The 18,794-nt window shown below is 47.0% G+C and overlaps 1 protein-coding gene across 1 annotated transcript in view; it reads right to left on the bottom strand.

Moving 5' to 3' along the window:
* The window catches only part of PPARGC1B (PPARG coactivator 1 beta), a 105,916-nt gene that overhangs the window by 11,503 nt on the left and 75,619 nt on the right, over window positions 1-18,794 (bottom strand). The window contains exons 3-8 of the mRNA XM_083718915.1: window positions 12,229-12,441; window positions 8,349-8,465; window positions 3,994-5,152; window positions 2,858-2,894; window positions 2,102-2,166; window positions 799-1,564 (exon numbers count right to left, since the gene is read on the bottom strand). Of these exons, the coding sequence (XP_083575041.1) occupies window positions 799-1,564; window positions 2,102-2,166; window positions 2,858-2,894; window positions 3,994-5,152; window positions 8,349-8,465; window positions 12,229-12,441 (2,357 nt within the window). The remainder of the gene's footprint in view (window positions 1-798; window positions 1,565-2,101; window positions 2,167-2,857; window positions 2,895-3,993; window positions 5,153-8,348; window positions 8,466-12,228; window positions 12,442-18,794) is intronic.

Consider the following 18,794-nt stretch of genomic DNA (forward strand, 5'->3'; position numbering starts at 1 on the left):
TGCAGGGACGGGCTCACAGCACAAAGAATGCTGTGTTTGCAACAGCAGGCTTTCAAAGACAAATGCCAGCATCCAGCATAAAAAGGAGAAGCGGCAAGGCATCGAATACAGGGGGGAAAGGGTGGACAGAAATAAATTTGCAGAGCCTAATATGCTTCAAAATTCTTCTCCGTGCTTAGGTACAACCAATTTGAGTCTTTGGCTTCCATTTCTGATGCAAAAGGTCTTAAAACTTATTTCTGCCCACCTGGATGCTGCTTCCCTCTTTCCCCCCGTTTATCAAGAGTATTTCTTCTGCAAAGGGAAAGGCTTGAGACATTCACACAAGGGGCTGTCAATCTAGTGCAGCAACTGCTAATGGAAGGGGGAAGGAGATTGCTCCCTCCAGTCTCTTCTGCCACTGCCCAGGCGGTTCCCGAGGGTCCTCCAACTTTCCAAAACAGATATTCAGGGGATGCAGAGGAGAACTGGCAAAAATGGCTTCTGCTACTTCTGTAAGTGAGAGGTCCTGTGAGTGAAACTTCGCTCACAGGGATTTCTAGACCCACCCAACCCAGTCTCTTTCAGAGTAATCGTATTATCTATAAAGCAGCATGGATGTGCACGGCACCTCCTGGATAAACATAAGCAAAAAGTCAGCACCTCTGCCAGAGGGCCACCTGTAAAGCAGTAGCTACCTTTGTGAGGGAGCCGGTAAAGACCAGCCAATGCACCCCACTGCAATTTTGCTCACTACTGGTCTCTCTGAGCCCTTTCGCCAAAGACCCTGTGAAGTCACAAATGTGCAGAGAAGCCCACCTGCTTGCTGGAGACCTGGACCTGCAGCACGAAGACTCAGAATCAGACCTGCTTCGGGAGCAATAGTGCAAACTGGCCCTGGAAAGAGGGTTCTTGTAGGGGCACATCTTGGATTCCAATGGACTTGTGCAGCACTCTTCCTCCTCCTCCTCTTCCTCCTCCTCTTCCTCCAGCGGGGAACCAATCTCACTGCAGCTGTCCTCAAAGACGGTGTCATATTCAGGCGTCTTGCAGAAGGCCGCCTCCCCGGCATCGAGGGCACTGTCCAAGAGGCCAAAGTGTTTTGTCAAGCTGGCCCTGATCTCCTGGTCCCTCAGCTGCTGGCTTCCCTCCTTCACTGAGGTCCCATTGACGCCCTCCTGACTCTCGTGCTGGTAGTGCACATCAGGGGCTCTCCGCTTGTATTTGTTTTCCATATGGCTCAGGGGCTCCCAGGATTTCAGCACCTTCCTCTGGAGCGAGGCCTCGGGCTTCAAGACCTGGCAATAGTCGTGGTCGCCAAAAGAGCGTGAGAAAGGGCGCTTCAGCACCCCATGTGGCTCGGGGTGGGGCAGGTGGGGGGTGGACCGACTCAGGTGTGCGTAGAGCTCTGTCCGCACCGGGTGCTTCTTCTGCTTCTTCCCGGAGGCTGCCCTGTCCCCCATCATTGGCTGTGGCTCAGAGCTGGTGATGATGGCAGTCTCCTTGGCTGGCCTCTGGTGAATGTCTGGCTTATACAGGTCCTCCTCTGAAGGCTTGTATGGTGGAGTAGTTGGTGGTGTGAGACCTTATCTCCCCCAAGGAAGCAAAAGGATAAAGGTCTTTCAGTACAGGAGCATGAAAGTTAAAACAAACAAGAAAGCTGCCTTGACAAGGGGAGTTAGACTTGTTCCCTCATTGTACACCGCCACATCTGTCAAACCAGAGCTTCCCAAACGTGGGTCTCCAGCTGTTGCTGGACTACAACTCCCATCAACCCTAGCTAGCAGTACAAGTGGTCCAGGATGATGGGAATTATAATCCAAAACCAGCTGGAGACCCAAGTTTGGGAAACCCTGCTGCATAATTGATTCTGGGCCAGCTGCACTTCTGTTTACAGCTAGCTTCTTGTCTTGGGGAAATGGTAATAGCAGTGAGGACACAGGCACTTATGTTAGATAGCTGCCATTTCAGATGAAGGGGGTCCCTTTCCTTCAAGTCAATGGCTTTATGCAGAATTAACATCCTGAAGTCACTAGCTGACCATGAGGTCCTTGGCACTGGCCCACCTTCTCTTCACATGTTGCAGGATGTGGCAGACTCTTAAAGCAAATTCCACCCTTACCTGCAGTGCCACACAGCTCTACGGTCAGAACTTGCTCGAAATTGCGCTTTCCAAATGTTGGTTCTCTAAAGAGGAGGAGAAAAGGAGAGTGTAGAGGTCATGGAAGAGATAAGGTATATGTTAAAGATGGAGACATCACAATTCACATACTAAACCAGAAACAAGGAAGCTGTAAAGATAAAGTGACTCTGGCCAAACCTTTAAGGGTCAGTTGCCATGTCAACAGGTTTCTAAATGGCCATGCAACTGGTAAGGACCAGAGAGTAGGGAATAGTTCCAGGTAACTATGAAGTGAAATTTTTGCAAGCTAGAAGGAAACTGCTCCCCATGACCACCCTTATAGGCTACTACAGTGTCACAAATGACCAGCATATGCTAGTAAAAAGTGTATATGGGCAAATACCATTTGTGGACTTATTTGCACACAATTATGTTATATTTTCATGCATGCATTAGGGCACAAGGGAGAAACATGCTAAGAGGAAGGCATGCTTGGCAAACCCACACCGTGATCAACTCCCGCCCGGAAACCAATGTCCCCACTGTGGAAGGACGTGTGAATCCAGAATTGGCCTCCACAGTCACTTACGGACTCATTGTTAAAACTATGTTTATGGAAGACCATCTTACTCGGCTACAAGGGATTGCCAAAGAAGAAGAAGGGCAGCAAAGTTCTGAGACAGCCATGTGCCAGGTTCCTGACACCTGAGGCTATCGTCCTCCACTAATAATATGTATTTTTGGTATTTCACTTACGTTGTTGCCAAGGGCAGCGACAGACACCTTGGTGCTTCTGAAAGAAAAACAAACAGGAAAAAGCAGAATGACTCAGTGAGCCACATCCGTGCCTTTGAACTGGACTAGGTTGCTCGTGAGAAAGCAGATTAAGATCAAACAAAGCAAGATTGGATCTTCTGAATCTGACATCTTTTTTTTTTAACACTTAAAAAGCAGCAGGGAGATAATTGGATCAGGGTTGCAGGGCTGGGAAAGCAGGAATTAGTCCTACCTGCTTGTGCAGTTTCCCTGATTTAAATCTGCCCTCCCCACAAGCTGCTATTGGGAAAAAGAGAGAGGCCTGTAATGCCTGCCTTTAACCCCTGCCCTCAATAATCAATAGCAGCCGTTGGGGGGGGGGGAGGAGGAAAGAGTTAAATTAGAGAATTGCCACAGGGAAAAGGATTCCCCCACCACCACCCAATACTGAAGCTCTGATCCAGTTCAGGACTCTCTACTCTTGTTTTAAGATGTAAAAGGAGAGACACTAAGGGTCTGATCCTGGGTTTCTCACACCACGCCTGGTTTGCTCCTTAGTCACCTGGGTTGTAAGAAGCTGGAAGCTCAGAGTTCTAGTGTCCTCTGCAGCCCTGACAGTCTGAGTCCCTCCACAGAGTGTGTGTAACTTCTAAAGATATTCCAATCAAACTTTGCCAGTACAGTCATACCTCGGGTTACAGACGTTTCAGGTTGTGTTTTTTTCAGGTTACGGACCTGCTGAAACCCGGATTCCGGAATGCTGTGGGTTGCAAACTTGCATCCCGCACAGATCACGTTTGCATCCCGAGCGTCCACTGCACTGAATTCCTCCTTTGCCACAACCCATCCTCTCCGTGCTCAATGAGCTTTTACAGGATATGTTCCCTGTGTTTGACTCAAAGCACGAGCCTTCCCCTTACAGGAAGGGCCAGAGCTCAACCGAAGAGCATGTCCCTTGCTTGCAGAAGGAGCCAACCCACAGTATCTCCAAGCAGGCCTGGGAAAGACCTGGAGAGCCACTGCCAGACCCTGTGGACAACCCTGAGCTGCATGGCCCATTGGTCTGGCTCAGTATAAGGCAGCTTCCTATGTCCCTTCCCATGTTCCCCATACGTCCAGACTCTTACTTAGGGTACCTGTCTGATGCAAAAGGGCGCAGCACTGGCTCTCGCTGATCTCACATGCTTCGCTCTCCCCGGAGCTCTCTGGTGAGGGGGTTTGCAGCTCCATCGGGAGACTCTGATACCTGTCCTCTGCCTCTCCTGCACCACTCACTTCGACCTCTGCTGCTGGTGCTTCCCTGTCAAAGTTCTGCAGAGTGGAGGAGCACAGGGACAGTTCTGGGGAGGCCACTTTGTTTTGAGGGGGTGTGGCCGGATCAGGGGGAGAGTCGTCAAGGAATGAAAGCCAGAGACTGAGCTCAGGGTTGAGTCTTTTGGAGCGCCGCACGGCATAAATAAAGCTCTCCTGTTTGCGGCCTGCCTTCCCAAAGGCCAGCTGGGGCCGCTTTGCACAGTCCTCCTCCTCCTCCGCAGGGCTGCCGGTCTCTTCCTTGACCTCGGGCTCCGCTTTGGGGCCCTGCCTGGGCTCCGTTTTCACCTCTGGTGGCATTCTGCCCCCGGACTTGCCCGCCTCTGTGGATCCCCCAGCAGCCTCGGGCGGAGGAGCTCCCGGAGCCTTGGGTGGCTGCAACCTGGTCAAGGAGGCGTATGCAGGCTTGGCCAACCGGTATGGCTTGCTCACATCACACGGGAGGTCCCTGGCAAGCAGCTCCTTCAGGATAGAGAAACTGGCTGCGGGGGCTCTGGGCTGCTTGCAGCCCGCTGAGAGGTGCCAAGAGCTGGGCGGGCAACTGTCCTTGCTGCAGAGCGGAGGCCGCTGCAGGGGGCAATCCGGCTTGGCCCTCTTGGAGGGGCTGTGGAAATGCTGGTGTCTCGCATCGGCAAGGTCTGTGGGGGGCAGCTTTCTGGGGGGAAGGCAGTAAGTGTGCATGTAGCGGATGAGCTCCACAGTAGCGTGCAGCTCCTTCTCTCCAGTGCCTTCCTCGGAGGAAGACGGCGGAGTCGCTGCCATGTTGCCGCAGGGCAGCAACTCTTCACCAGAGTCGCTGTCCTCTCCATGGTGGGCACAGTATCTCTGGGACTCCGTGCCGCCACTGTGGCACTCATCCGGTGGCCAGTTGTCCTTTGTGTGTGGGCAGTGGGCAGTGATGGAGGTGAGGTGCTTATGAAGCTCGGTGCAGCTCCGGCTCTGAGCCTGGAGAAAACTCGGCTTTCGGTCTCGGACACCGTCCACCTTCAAGAGCAGAGGGAAAAGGAAGTTAGGCTAACCAAGAATGAGTTTCTTCCCAGCCACATCATATACAGAGTCCTCATCTCCTCATCACATTCCATGTTTGGTGGTTACAGTAAGAAACTGCAGCAGATTTCTGTAGAAATGTTTACACCCCAGAAGATTTTATGGAATCAATAATCTACTGTATATGAAGAACTATTCAGCCTTTTCTGTGGTTACCCTGGTAATTTATCAGTTACATTTCATTAATGCCTCTAGGATCTGTCTGATTTAATTTTATAAAGCAACTACTCTTTGTGTAACTTATTTGTTTCTAAGTTACTCTTTGTGTAACTTATTTGTTCTCATCTACTTTCAGAGAACTTGCAGAATCTGGCTTTTTCGTGTCAGATTCTAAGGTAGTAAATGAAGGGCCTTGCATCCAAGCCACTAAACTGTATTTGTCGTCTTCTTCTTCTTCCTCAGCAGTCAGTTTTTTGGTAGCAAGCACCAATACTACTTTCCAGTAAAGGTTGATGCTTAATACAAGCCTCACTCTGCCCTGTGCTTCAATTCCTGTTAAGCTGACTGAGCAAATACTGTGGGCATTTATCAGATGATACCTTTGACACCACTAATAATGAGGGGAGAATTTGTTACCACCATGGTCAAATAGGCCCTTGCCCTGCCTGAATCAGAGAAGAAAATGGATGATGAAAACTTATCTACCTATGCATGGATCTCTGCTATCTCTCAGCACAAAGCCTATGGCATATGTACACAAGCTAAGTAATGGGAGGACATGCCCGTTCTTTAAGAATCACATATAAGAGTCATCTGTGCACAACTTGAAGAGAAACAGTAAAAGCTGGGTGGAAGTTTAAATTGATTCCATCCTTATCCTCCTATGTTTGTGTATGTGTAAGTATAACAGAAGAATAGGAGGGATGTAACCTGTTGAGATGCAGAGCCTTGTTCCTTAGTGAATGCCCTGGGTAGGAGAAATCAAATGAAGATTTGGGGAAGCTGCTGGAAGCTAATGCAGGGTTTAAAGAACTGGGCAGGAGAGATGAGAAAGGAGAGGATGTATGTACACTTTCAACAGCTCCTTTCAAGAACTACACAGAGCAAGAGAGATCAAAGGGATTCTTCACACCCCTTGCATCAAATTTCTTTCTAGCTGCTGTATGTGGCAAATAGTATTGATTTGCTTCCCCTTTCTTCCAGTTGGCATGGAAGGGTCACTGTCTCTCTCTTTCTCCACCCCCCCCTCCCCACTTAGCCCTGCCTTTCCCATGCAATCTAAATCCACTTGCCTAATGCACTGCACAATTTCCATCACCCAAGTGGAAAATCTTTAATGGCATCTTGTGTGGATTTCAGGGGATTAGTTTAAATGACTGGACTGGTTCTGCAACTTTACATGTAGCTCTTTGCCCAGCTAAAGTCAATTCAGTCAGCTGCTGGGAAGCTCCATTCTAATTTGGGGTCAAGGATGAGAGTGAGAGAGAAGAGGGGAAAGATCATCATGACAAAATTTAAAGACGAAGGGATTCTGGGGAAAATAAAGAGGCTCTTTGTACACCGCACTCCAAAGGGCACACAGATGAAAGTCTTCTTGTTTTGAGAAGGCTCACTCTGATATCACTACCAGTGTCCTGTTTTTTCTCTCTCATCTCTCCTTTAACCCAGGTATGGCCAGCTTCTGTATTCACGGCTCTTTATTCCTGCTACGCAACCCAAATTCCTCAAGGGTAGACAAACCGTACAATACAGTGGATTCCACCTGCCAGTACTGGTCTCACAGTTTATGGAGCATGTCAGCCTGGACACCGTAGCTAGGGCACTACTACAGTGTGGCCTGATGCGAGAGGACAGGGCTCCTGCAACATCCATAAATGTGCACGACAAACTACACTGGCTGAAATTCCCTCTCCAACACCACCATTAAAGGGCACAGGAGCCCAGATTTCTTTTGCATCTAGCTGCCCTAGCTGCTTTCTTCAAATCCCCACAGAGAGATATAAATAACGAAAAGTTTTTTTTTAAAAAAATCCCTTGCCTCTTGATAAATTTAGAAAGAAAAATAAAATCTCTATGAGTGAGACTAGGGCAAGCTTTTTTAAACCACCCCTTGATTAACATTTGGTATGTTCACAAGGGACTGCATAAAAATGCATGATGGCCTGTCAATGGATGACCTTTGGCTAAATAATAAAGATTTGAAGATCCAGGGTACCACCTCAATTTTAAAGGACAACAGTGACAGTAAAAAACCAGATTTAAGTCAACATGACCAAGATGCCTTGTTTTTGCTTAAAGTAGTAAGCAAAGATCTTGCTTAGCTAGGCCAGGGTCCCATCCTGCACCCTAATTAGGGCTACACCAATGGCTCACTTGGATGCTCCAGGTAGTGCAAGATGCAACTGAGTCACCTGCTGGCCCTCTGGTGCCACTGCCCCAACAGCTGCCGTTAGTTCTAACTGCTCTGATGACACACATAGGTCACGGCCATCTCAGCCCAAGTTCCACATGCATTCAATGGGAAATCAATGCCACCCTCACTTTGGGCAGCATGTCATGGGCTTTCAAGCCCCAACTTCTGAATGCATCTCAATTAAATGATCGACGGAGGCTCTGATGTGCTTGAAGCACTGTGGCCAAACATGCACAAGAGGGCCTTTTTGACTGTGGCACCTTGGTTGCACAAAAGGCCTGCTTGTCTACCTCACTGCTCACTTCCTGGCACACAACCAACCCCGGGCTTATTCAGGAAAGGTTGTGAGCTGATTAAGGCTGCAGTCCTATATACACTCATCTGGAAGTAAATCCCACTTTCTGAGTAGACATCACCATGATTACACTGATAAGAGTGGCCATGGGAACTATTTTTGCCTGCTACAACTTTTTTTGTTGGTGAAAACATTGTCACCACTTTCTGGTTTTATTGGTGAAGTTAAGCCGTTACTACAAGCAACCTCAAGTGTTTTGAGGAGAGGCAAGACAGCAGTCATTTAACAAACAAATAAAAATTTACAAAACACTTCTAACAATACTGATGGGAGTGTGCCAGTGCTTACTAGGCCTTCCTAGACCATACTTCTTCTGTTTAAAATGGGAGGTGAGCTGTAATGTACAACTTGGATTTAATCTTGGGTAAATATAGTGCAGTGTGCTATCTTAGGGCAAAGGTTAGGGTTGCTAAGGCAAACAATACCTTTGTACAGGGTCGCTGGGGTCTGGATTTGGGAGTTCCTTGACGCCATGTGCTCCCCTCTCTCTGAACCTCATAGCTTGGAGGCACATTGGATGGAGAAAGGAGCAACTTCTTCAGCTGGAAAGGGAAGCGGTGAAAGAAAGAGTCGGAATTCCTACATAAATGAACAGCCACGTCTGCTTAAATTATCCCAGGTCAACCCTCCTGCTCTCCTCTAAGCAGTTGGAGTGGAGATTCAGCCCCCGCCCCCCACAACATGAGTTATGGCAGTCACAGATGTTCGAAGAGTCACATGAATCAGGGTCATGGGGAGGCTCCAACACACGCTGAGACTGAAAGCCAACAGGGGCTTGGAAAAGACCATTTCCAAATTTATTGCCTCCTGAGTTGGGTCTGGCTTGCAGTTCCAACTAGCATTGGATACTTACCAAGACCCAGATCCATGGAGGCTCACTGCCTTGTTGTTAAAGCTCATCAAGGTGATGACAAAAATTCATTCATAGCTACGTGCAGCGAAAAAGCCTGCATGCATGACCATCACACATGAGGATCTGCCTGCAGGTTTTGTGCTATTTTCCTACATGGAGGTGCTGTTCATGTAGCAATTATAAAGCATATGAAGAATTCCAGAAAGAGCCGCACAATAAACAAATCATTTTTGCAAAAAAAACCCAAACATCTTTCTGGAGAGCTCTTTGGCTGCAGGTATTAAAAGTTACTGCATATGGGAGGGACAATCGCTTATCAACAATACTCATCACATGTTATACAAAACATTTCACAATCCTTCTCTGGGCACTCCTCCTTAACGTCTCTGGAGTATCTTCCAGGGAAACCAAGGTGTGTGCCACTTACTACCAGCAGTGGTTGGCAGGGTGGCACAGGCAATGACTAATGTCACTGCTGCTTACCATGGGGGGGGGGAGGGAGGGAGGAGGGCACAGAGAGCTGAGTGGTGTGGGTGCAGTGGCGGGAGCCAATCTGATGCTCCAGCCACCATGCCTACACCATGCTGAACTCTGCCCGCCCTGCCTGCCCCTCTCCATCTTAGCTCAGTGTCAGGAAGTCAGTTGTGTGGTGCTGCTCTGCCAACTGCTGCTACCTCTGTCACCTCCTCTAAGGAGGACCAGACCTGTCTTAGCACTGAATAATCAAATCAAGTCTGATTGTGCAAAATGAACATTCTGTTGCCATAATTAAACGGTAGGACACCATGTGTGGAGTAAGTGTCCCTCGATGGCAGAAACCCCCTAGGTACAGAGGAAGACGTGTGTGTGTGTTTGTGTGTGTATGTGAAAATAGGCAGGTCCGGGATTCTGCAAGCATGCTGCCTTCATGGTGCTTTAAGAATATTGGCAGCAGAGATTCAGGCACCTCCACTCCAGGCTCCTTTAAGTGAAAAGTTGGAGGGGGAGAGAGAGATAGCTCTTTGCAGTTTGAAGAATCATGGGTGTTGTTGAACTGGCTTCTAGATAGTGAGGTTAATTCCCACCCACCCTTTAAACCCTAACTTGTGATATACAGTATTTTTTATGGGCATCCAATTTGTGCCAAGGAAGCAAGTGCATCAGCGCCTGAAAATCAATCAGTGGGATGTAACATTCCAACATGGCCTTCGATTGATTGATTGATTGATTGATTGATTGATTGATCAGCTCGCCAAGTCTTTTGAAGATGCACATTCTGTCCAAATGCCAAGTATTTACAAGGTTCTTTTTATTTTTTATTTTTTTATAAATATGAACTTTGGGACAAGTGCTATTTTAATCCCATCAAGGAAGTTAAGGCCAAAACAGCAGACTGAAAAATTATCTTGGGGTATCTGGTATCATGACCCAAATGTTCCTGATTACATGGTTAGAATATTTCAGTTTTGTTTTTTTAAAAAAGGGGGGAGGCGAGGTTTCACATTCCACACTCTCACACTGAAGGCAACATGGGATCCGTTAACATTAATGCCAGATTTGACTCTTGTGGGAACGTGGCAGTCGGGGGAAATCTTCAAAGGCAGTCTGGAAACTCAAAAAAGCTCTTTAACAATTAAACGTACGATGGAGATTCAATCAGTCAGTTCCCACGGTCAAATGCCTGCTTTCTCCATCACAATATTAAGTGAAAATTTCTGATGTCTGTGTGATATAATATATACATCTAATATATATAAATGAAAAGTTTATTTCCTTCTCCCTTGCAACGTATACATCCTATATATACACATATGGATTTGTGTGATATATATATATATCTATAAATATATAAATATTATACACCCACACACATGCACACTTTTGTGTGAAGTGAAAATGCCATATATTTCACCACTAGATGCCGCCAGAACACTTTTAGAAATCATGACATTCATTAATGACAGATAAGGGAGGGGAGAGGAGGGGGAATATAGAATGATAGGCAGGAGCCTGTGGGAACATACAGAGTCCTCTAAAACCAACACTCTTGTAGGATGATTTAGAGCATGGCCAAGTAATAGAAGGGTGGAGGGTCGAAGGCTCTGTAGCCTCCAGGTCTAGGCATGTGCCAAGTGAAAACAGGTTATGAAAATGTGACATTCTCCGTGAAGACGCCATCCACAGTGCCCTCTTCCCCTTCCACCACTCCTTGCAAGTTTGCTAAGAAGGGATCTCTGAGAGAAACCACAGAGAACTCAGAATAGCTAGAACTTCAAGCTTCATCAAGCCCCCAAAATCCAGGAGTCACAGAAAGGGCGTTGTGCATTCTTCACTTCTGTGTATCCTCAAGGGAGCAGAGAGCAGGGCAGGGGCTGGAATATGGTTCTAGGCACAGAATTTGGAATATGGTTCTAGGCACAGAATTTGGCTTTCCTCTGCAGTGTAAAGGCAAGCTTCACGTTCTTGAAAGTGTGTGGGCAATACCAGATGAAATCTCAAAAGTGTGGGAAATAACTAAACTTCTGGTTGTTGGCTGGGTAGGGGTGGTGGTAGTCCTAGTTCCTAGCCAAAGCAGAATAAAATTACGCCAAAGGAAAAATAAGCAGTCTGCTTGATTTGCATAATGCATAGTGGTCATAGACTCCAGGTTTTCTGTTATTTATTTAGAAAACCTGGGCTAAGCTTTCAATTTGCTATACATGCAGAGATTTCTTTTCCATAAGTTTATTCAGGATACCATGATGCACAATACTGCTTCTTGGTTTTTAAAGCAAATAAATACTAATTTATTTGCTCATTTTCTCGTGTTCTTCTATTACGGAACACAGGGCAACCCAGCCACGGAGTGTTGTCTTTGTGTGTCCCCCCCCCCCCCCGCCGCAGGCACTGACAAGACCCAGACCTGCCTAAGCTTCAGCAAGGTGATGCAGATACATTCAGCCCTGACCATAAGGGGATACAGCAGATCAGCGACACTAGCCAACCTCATAGCAGGGAGGGAGCTTTTCTCACGCCTCTGATCATGCGAGGGATCGGCACTTGGGAGACTTGGCGGCACAGAGAGTGGAGGGTGGGAGTGGGCGAGGAGGAACGGGGAGGGGGGGAATGTTGGGAAATGAGATATATCAAAAAAGAGAAAGAAACAGCAGACAATGAGGCACCACTGGAGTGGGGCTTGTTTAAAGATGATTGCAGCTCTGGAATGCATCTGATGCCATTCACACGCCTGACCCGCACTCGATTCCCCCTCCCCGCAACAGTCACACCCTTTCCCCCATGAGGATGGCAATGGAGTGAGAGCAATGGTGCAGCACATGTATACGTATACAATAACAGGTATATGCTTTTTGTATTGTTATAATTGTAAGCCTATAATGAAAAAATTCAGACCTTTGCTTCCTATCATACCCATGCAGCCGGCTTATCAGAGGCGCATCCAAATCCACCTTAAACAGTAGGAAGTGGGTTCTTACTAGAGACAGCTCATCAACCTCTGGGGCCAGAGGAGGCCCCCTCGGGAGAGGGGCGGCAGGTTTGGGAGAGGGGGTGAGTGACGTGCAGCCGCTGTTGGGCATGTCCCCCTCGTCCATAGGTCTGAAGGCGGCCAGGCCCATGTCCTCTCCCTGGATGTCATCCAGTGTCTCGGTGAGAGCCGCCAGCAGCGCTTCATTCTCGCTGTCAATAATCTGGTGGGAGGAGTCAGAAGAATGAGAAAGAGAGAAAGAGAGAAAGAGAGAGGATGTTACCCAATCAAAATGCCTCCTACAGGAGAACAACTCAAATCACGTCACATTAAAGCACAGGAAACACCATGCAGATGAAACCACTGAGGCTGAATATATCGCTATACAGTGGTACCTCGGCTTAAGAACAGCCCTGTTTATAAACTATTTGGTTTACAAACTCTGCAAAATTGGAAGTAGGGTCCCGGTTTGCGAACTTTACCTCGGTCTAAGAACAGAATCCAAACGGTGGAAGGGCAGCGGCGGCGGGAGGCCTCATTAGGGAAAGCGCGCCTTGGTTTAAGAATGGTTTCCGTTTAAGAACAGACTTCTGGAACAGATTAAGTTCATAAACTGAGGTACCACTGTATTGCGAAAACAATCTATGAACCCTAAGATACATAGGGTTGTATCCAACGCTAGTCCCACTCAGAGCAGATCATGGACATGACTGACTTTCACCCACCAACTTGAATTTGTTTATTCTGAGCATCCTTTAGTTGGATAGAACCCACATGGAGTTTATTAGAATCCAAAATGTAATAACACACTTCCATTTGTACATCATCATATAGCATCCATATGTAATCCCTCTGCTACAGTTTTCTTTCTTTCTTTCTTTCTTTCTTTCTTTCTTTCTTTCTTTCTTTCTCCTTCCTTCCTTCCTTCCTTCCTTCCTTCCCTCCCTCCCTCCCTCCCTCCCTCCCTCCCTCCGAAAGCAGGCAAGGAAAGTTCTGAGAAGCCTTTAACAGTGTAACCCATCCATGAATATAATTTCCACCATTAAAGGTTTTATTTTTTAACAGCATTCACCTAGGTTTGTTGAGATATGATTTGATTTGGAGGTGAGCTTTATTTCTGCAAGAGCTGAAGATCTTATCTCTAGCTATATTTCTGCTTCCGAAAAGGGTTTATGTTGGAAGGATTTTGCTGTCTGACTTACGGCTGATGCACATTGTTCTTAAAAGAAAAAAAATAAACTACAAATCCCTATCTTAAAATAACAGATGTCAGTGAGGATTCCCTGATTTTCCTGCAGACATTTCCCATCTTTGTTGTTTCTGGCCTACTTTGCATCCCAATTCTGCAGAGGTTTCCTTGGAAGCAAGTCCCATTGAGTTCAGTAAGACTTACTCTCAAGAAGGTATGCCTAGGATTGCAGCCTTAGAAATGTTTCAGCAGATACAAATGGCACACTAAAGGAAGGCTGTAAGTTTAATGAGAGAACTGATCAACTACCACACTTGCAAGGGCTAAGCCCCATTGAACTCAATGGGATTCAGTTCTAAGTACGGTAAATACGCGTAGGACCATACTGCACAGCTTTGATCTCAGATTAAAATTTGCCCCTCCATTAGCTGCTGGGTCTGAGGCTGAAGGGTACAAACTTCACACAGACTGCACATGCATATCTATTCCCCTCTTCTCTGTACTAAATTTGATAGGGAAAAACCCAACAACTTACATCCAGCTTTTCCGCCCAGTTTATATTCATATCTATAAGATATTTTGCACTTGATGACAAAGTTATCTTTTAGCAATAAAAATCACAGGCAACTGAAGCACTCAGTTGGAATCAGTGGACACGATCCAACCACAGGCAGGTATTGTAAAATCTTGATTTCAATGAAAGAATTATATGCACATGCTCAAAACTCTGCCCCTTCAATCAGTGGGGCTTTAAAATTGCTTAACTTCAGCTGGGTTGTCCCCACTGTCTTACTGGGCTTTACTGGTATGTTTACAATCAGCCTGAAGCACACAGGTTTATCACAGAAGCAGCTTCCCACATGATTTGCCTTCCCGGTCACAATCACACTGTAAAGGTTGTAGTAACTGGCCTTACTTTGGCTTGGGCTCCATACCAATGAATGATGGAATTGGTGAATTTGAGTGTCCAATGAAGAAATAACTCAATAGAGGGTGGAGCATGAGCTGACAGAGCCTATGGGGAAAACTCTAATCCATCCTGCATCTGTGAGAAGCTTGGGGTCACAGTCAACTAATTTGTTGTGCTAGTGGAAGCCAGGGCAGAGATTACCCCTAGTGCAACGGGACTTCCCCTCTTTCTCCCCCCTGTGTCCTCTACCCAAATTTGCTCCACAGGTTCAGGGAAACAGCCAGAACAGAATGTGGGGAGAAGGAGAGGGGAGGGGAGGCTGCTCTGTCGGACAAACAGAAATGCTTCCCCTTGAAAGGATCCCCTTAGCCATATGATGAATACAACCCTTGGTGCAATTACAATCTTAGAACTGGAAGTTAGCAGATGATAATGGAATCTAACCCTCTGTTTTAAAACATGTTTCTCCATGCACTTTGCCACACCCCACCACATATTGCAGATTAATCCTTGAGGTCTAGAATTGACTCTATGCTGCAATGAGGTAGAACCAGCAAAGTGCCTGTACAGTTTAAGGCATGGTTTAGCAAATCACCTCTGACGACTCCAGCAGAGGTGCTGCAGTGGCCCGAAAGCTATTGGACATCACTGGCAACCGCTAGGAAAACCACTAGGAAAACCGGCTGAGGGTGCCAGTTTTCCTAGTGGTTATTTTCAGGATGATTCATTTGGAACATGACAGTACACAGGGCCATGTAATCTTGCACCACACATTTTATGTACTCAAATCAAGCAGTTCCCTAAACTGCACAGTTGCAGATATCTGAGTATGATGAACACTGGAATCATTCCTGGAAATCCAAAGAGTAGATAAAAAAGAACGCTGTTGAGTTCAGATTATAGCTAAATGGTTCAGGGGAGGGTGAGCCAGTGGATTTTAACAACCAGATGTTTTGAATAACAAACGTTTTGCTGCTATTCCTAATTTCCCAAGCTGAATTTGCCATGAAGTTATTTTACAGTTCTTTGATTCTGACCTGTCACAGCCAATATGTTTAAACTTTGCAAAAATCAGGTCTGAGACTGCAGAACTCCAAATGTTAACTGAAAGACAGTCATGCAGCATTTTGCTCTTGACAATTTCAATGTTATGATTTGCTTTAGCATTCCTTCCAACATAATGGAGCATTGTATCACTTCTCTGTACCTGAGGTTATCAAGAGTTGCTGAAAAGAAAGAAAGAAGGAACACGTTTCAAAAACAAAGTTCTTTCCTTCCTTCCTTTCTAGAACAACAGCTTGATAAAGACAATGCATGCTATGAGTCTCAAAGTGTCAGGACTTGGCAAGGTCCAAGTTCCAGTATACGGGATCCTGGGACCTACAGGAGCTACCTGTCACTCCAAAGCAAGTGAAGCCCAAATAAAAAAGGTGTCTATTTCCACAGCAGAAAACAGGGGAGGGAGCAGGGCAGGGTTGTAAGGGCCTGAAGGAAGAGAGAAATTTTGGAGGCTGGGGTGGGAGAAAGCTCCCTCCTTCCAACCCCCCCCCCCAATTTTAACAGCCCTTAGAAAGTGTCCTCATGCTAGAGATGGGTTACTCAAAACATAGGTGCCAGCTCTAAAGCTAGGGCTTGGTGGACAGGGATTGGCCCCTGGAGTCAGCTGGTGCTGCAGCTTAGAGGGTACCTTTGAAGCACAGTGCTCACTCTGCCAGGCTCACAGTGAAAAATGCGAATTGGTGGCGCAGGAGGTAAGGTGCCCAAGCCTGGCTGTTGAATTTCATTAGACTTTGTTGTTATTGTTGTTGTTGTTGTTGTTTAGTCATGTCCGACTCTTACTGTCATCTTATTGAGAACCTTGCCCTGATGCCTTATTGGCTAAGGGTGCAATGCAAACCCCCTTTGTTGAGAGCTGTGTACTAGTGTGTGGATTGGATGGAGGTGCTCCTTTGTCCAGCCCTGCCAGCTTTCGCCTATGGAGGGACACCGGAGAGCCGCCTGTTTTACCTGCCAAAGATGTGGGAGGGGGCAGGTGCTGCCAGCAGGATCCCTACACACTCCAGTGTCAACCAAGGTCCCCAAAGGGGGCATTCCAGAACAGGGAGGTGCTGAGCCAGAGCCAGCTGCAATCACCTAGGAATGCCAGTCTATCTTGAATAGAAGCAGGTATGGGGAATTGGAGGCAATTCAGGCTTTACTGGGGTAATGTGGCACAGTCTCCCACACTCCTTTGTTGCCTCTTTTGCTGGTACTGCTTGTTTCCTAACTCCCCCCGCCCCATCTGCATTCTCATGATGGAGTTCTGCATCAGGCGTTTGCATGAACATTTAAATTGGCTCTCGGAAACAAACAGATGTGCCTAACTTTGAAGAAATGAAGAATCCCCACTGACTGTGTGTATGTGCTTATTTGGATTTGACTACAGCCACCATTAACCCCAAATATTCATGTCAGCACCACGAGAAACTATGGCGGAAACAGCAGCACTCAGAAGGAAGGGCAGCAAAGGGGGCTGTGTTCTCCCAACAAATTTATTTTCCTTCCAGCATTGGTGAGATACTTCTGCAGGCAGGAGGACATCAGCAGGGTACGTTTCATCAGGCTCCACTCATTCCTAAAAGACCTGCCTTTTACTTTTCAGCTCTGTTTATCTTTTCCTCAGGAAGTTCAGTGGAAAATATGTATCCCGCAATGACGGCCTGTCAGTCACTCTCGACCTTTTGCAAGAACAGTGTAAAGCTGGCATGTGAAGGTGTCACTGTGGGGAAGGAATTCTTTAAAAGTTCATCATGAGTGGATAATTCCACTACAAAATGCAAGCTGGCAGGCAGTTGTAACCTGGAATCCAAAATCAACCTTATGCTAAAGACAAAAGGAAAAGAAAAGAAAAGAAGAAAGAAACCTTTTCTTCATATACAGCACACAAACTTTCCCCCCTGAAGCAGCAGGTATTTAATGGAGGAGAGGAAACAGGAGAATGATTTTTTTCTGCCAAATAGCTGATACTACATCAGGCCAGGTATAAACTCATACCCCACACTGTTTGCTCCTCACTCCTCCTGCCTCCTTGATTTCCTTTCTCAATTACTCTGGCGAGGCACTTCAAAGAACCTCTTCAGACATCCTCCACCCCTCCACCCCGGCCAAAGATCATCATAGGAATCGAGTGTATAAAATGATGAACTATTCTTTTATTACAGGAACTAAACAACAATAATATTAGCTTTTTGCATGATGTGCAGGACTCTCCCAACATCCTGGTTCCTGCTGAGTCAGTCAGTGGGGATGGTACTGGGCCAGCCGACAGAGCCTGGAGCAGCCAGACCAGTCTGCATGGCAGGATGCAGAAATGGAACCAAGCTCCTTTGTTGCTCAGCCTTCGGAGGAAGCAAAGGTTACCTGGAAGGTTATGCTGGGGTTAAGAAGGGAGCCGGGGTGGCGGATGAGGCACCATCATATGAACTAGCTCTGGACTCTTGGAAATGCTACTGGCATTCGACATAAAAGGCAAGAGCAGGCATATTGTGTGCATGTGAACACAATGGGAAGGATTAGTGGTAGAGCATCTGTCTTGTAAGCAGAAAGTTGCAACTTCAATCCCTGACATCTCCAGGTATGGCTGGGAAAGACTCCCTGTCCGAAATGTTGAAGAGGTGCTACCTACCGGTCAGTGTAGGCAATACTGAACTAGGTAGGGCAATGGTCTGATCCGCCCCAAGACAGCTTCCTGTCTTCCTAAATTAACAGGGGGAGAACTGAAGCCAAGAACTGTTCACAACATATCCTGATCATGGAAACACCACCATGAATACCTTGTGCCCTGTTGGGAGATGGTGTGTATTTTGTGGGAAGCCAAGAGCAAGGAGGGGGAGGCGGCATGGGGTGCGCCAAGGGAGCTGTGTCACCCGCAGGTAATCTGTGTGCCTTTAATCTTCCTCGCAGGCTCACGGCTCCATCCACCTGCACCGCGTCTCAGCTCGCCGATTGGTATAATGGGACCACATATATTTAGAGAGCACGAGCAACACACTGAGAGGGAGCCTCAGCTATAAATATCCATGTGCACAGAGAGATGCAGAGGTGACGCCGAAGCTGGAGAGTCAGATAAAAGGGAAGCTTTCTGTGCGCTGGAAAATTAACATTCCAGGGCCACGTCACTTTGTGTGCTGCTTCCTATGAGCTTTCCCCTCCCATCGCCACCCCCCTCCCTGGCTTGCTGCCTCCCTCCCACCCACTGCTGAACAATCCGTCAGGTTTGAAAATCAGGCTGGATGGCACAAGGCACCATCCTGTAATTTCCTTTTAATAATAGATCACAGGAGGATGGGCTCGGCAGCCTTCGCCTGCTCTTCTGCCTCCTCATTAGCTTTACTACACTTGCTCCATTTAGAAACCAAGCGCAAATTAATGGAGCACTAATCATCTGCAGAAGAGATATTAATAGTGTGGACCCCCCTCCTCACCCACAGACACCTTT

Source organism: Podarcis gaigeae, assembly GCF_964106915.1.
Source record: "Podarcis gaigeae genome assembly, chromosome: 2".
NCBI lineage: Eukaryota > Metazoa > Chordata > Lepidosauria > Squamata > Lacertidae > Podarcis > Podarcis gaigeae.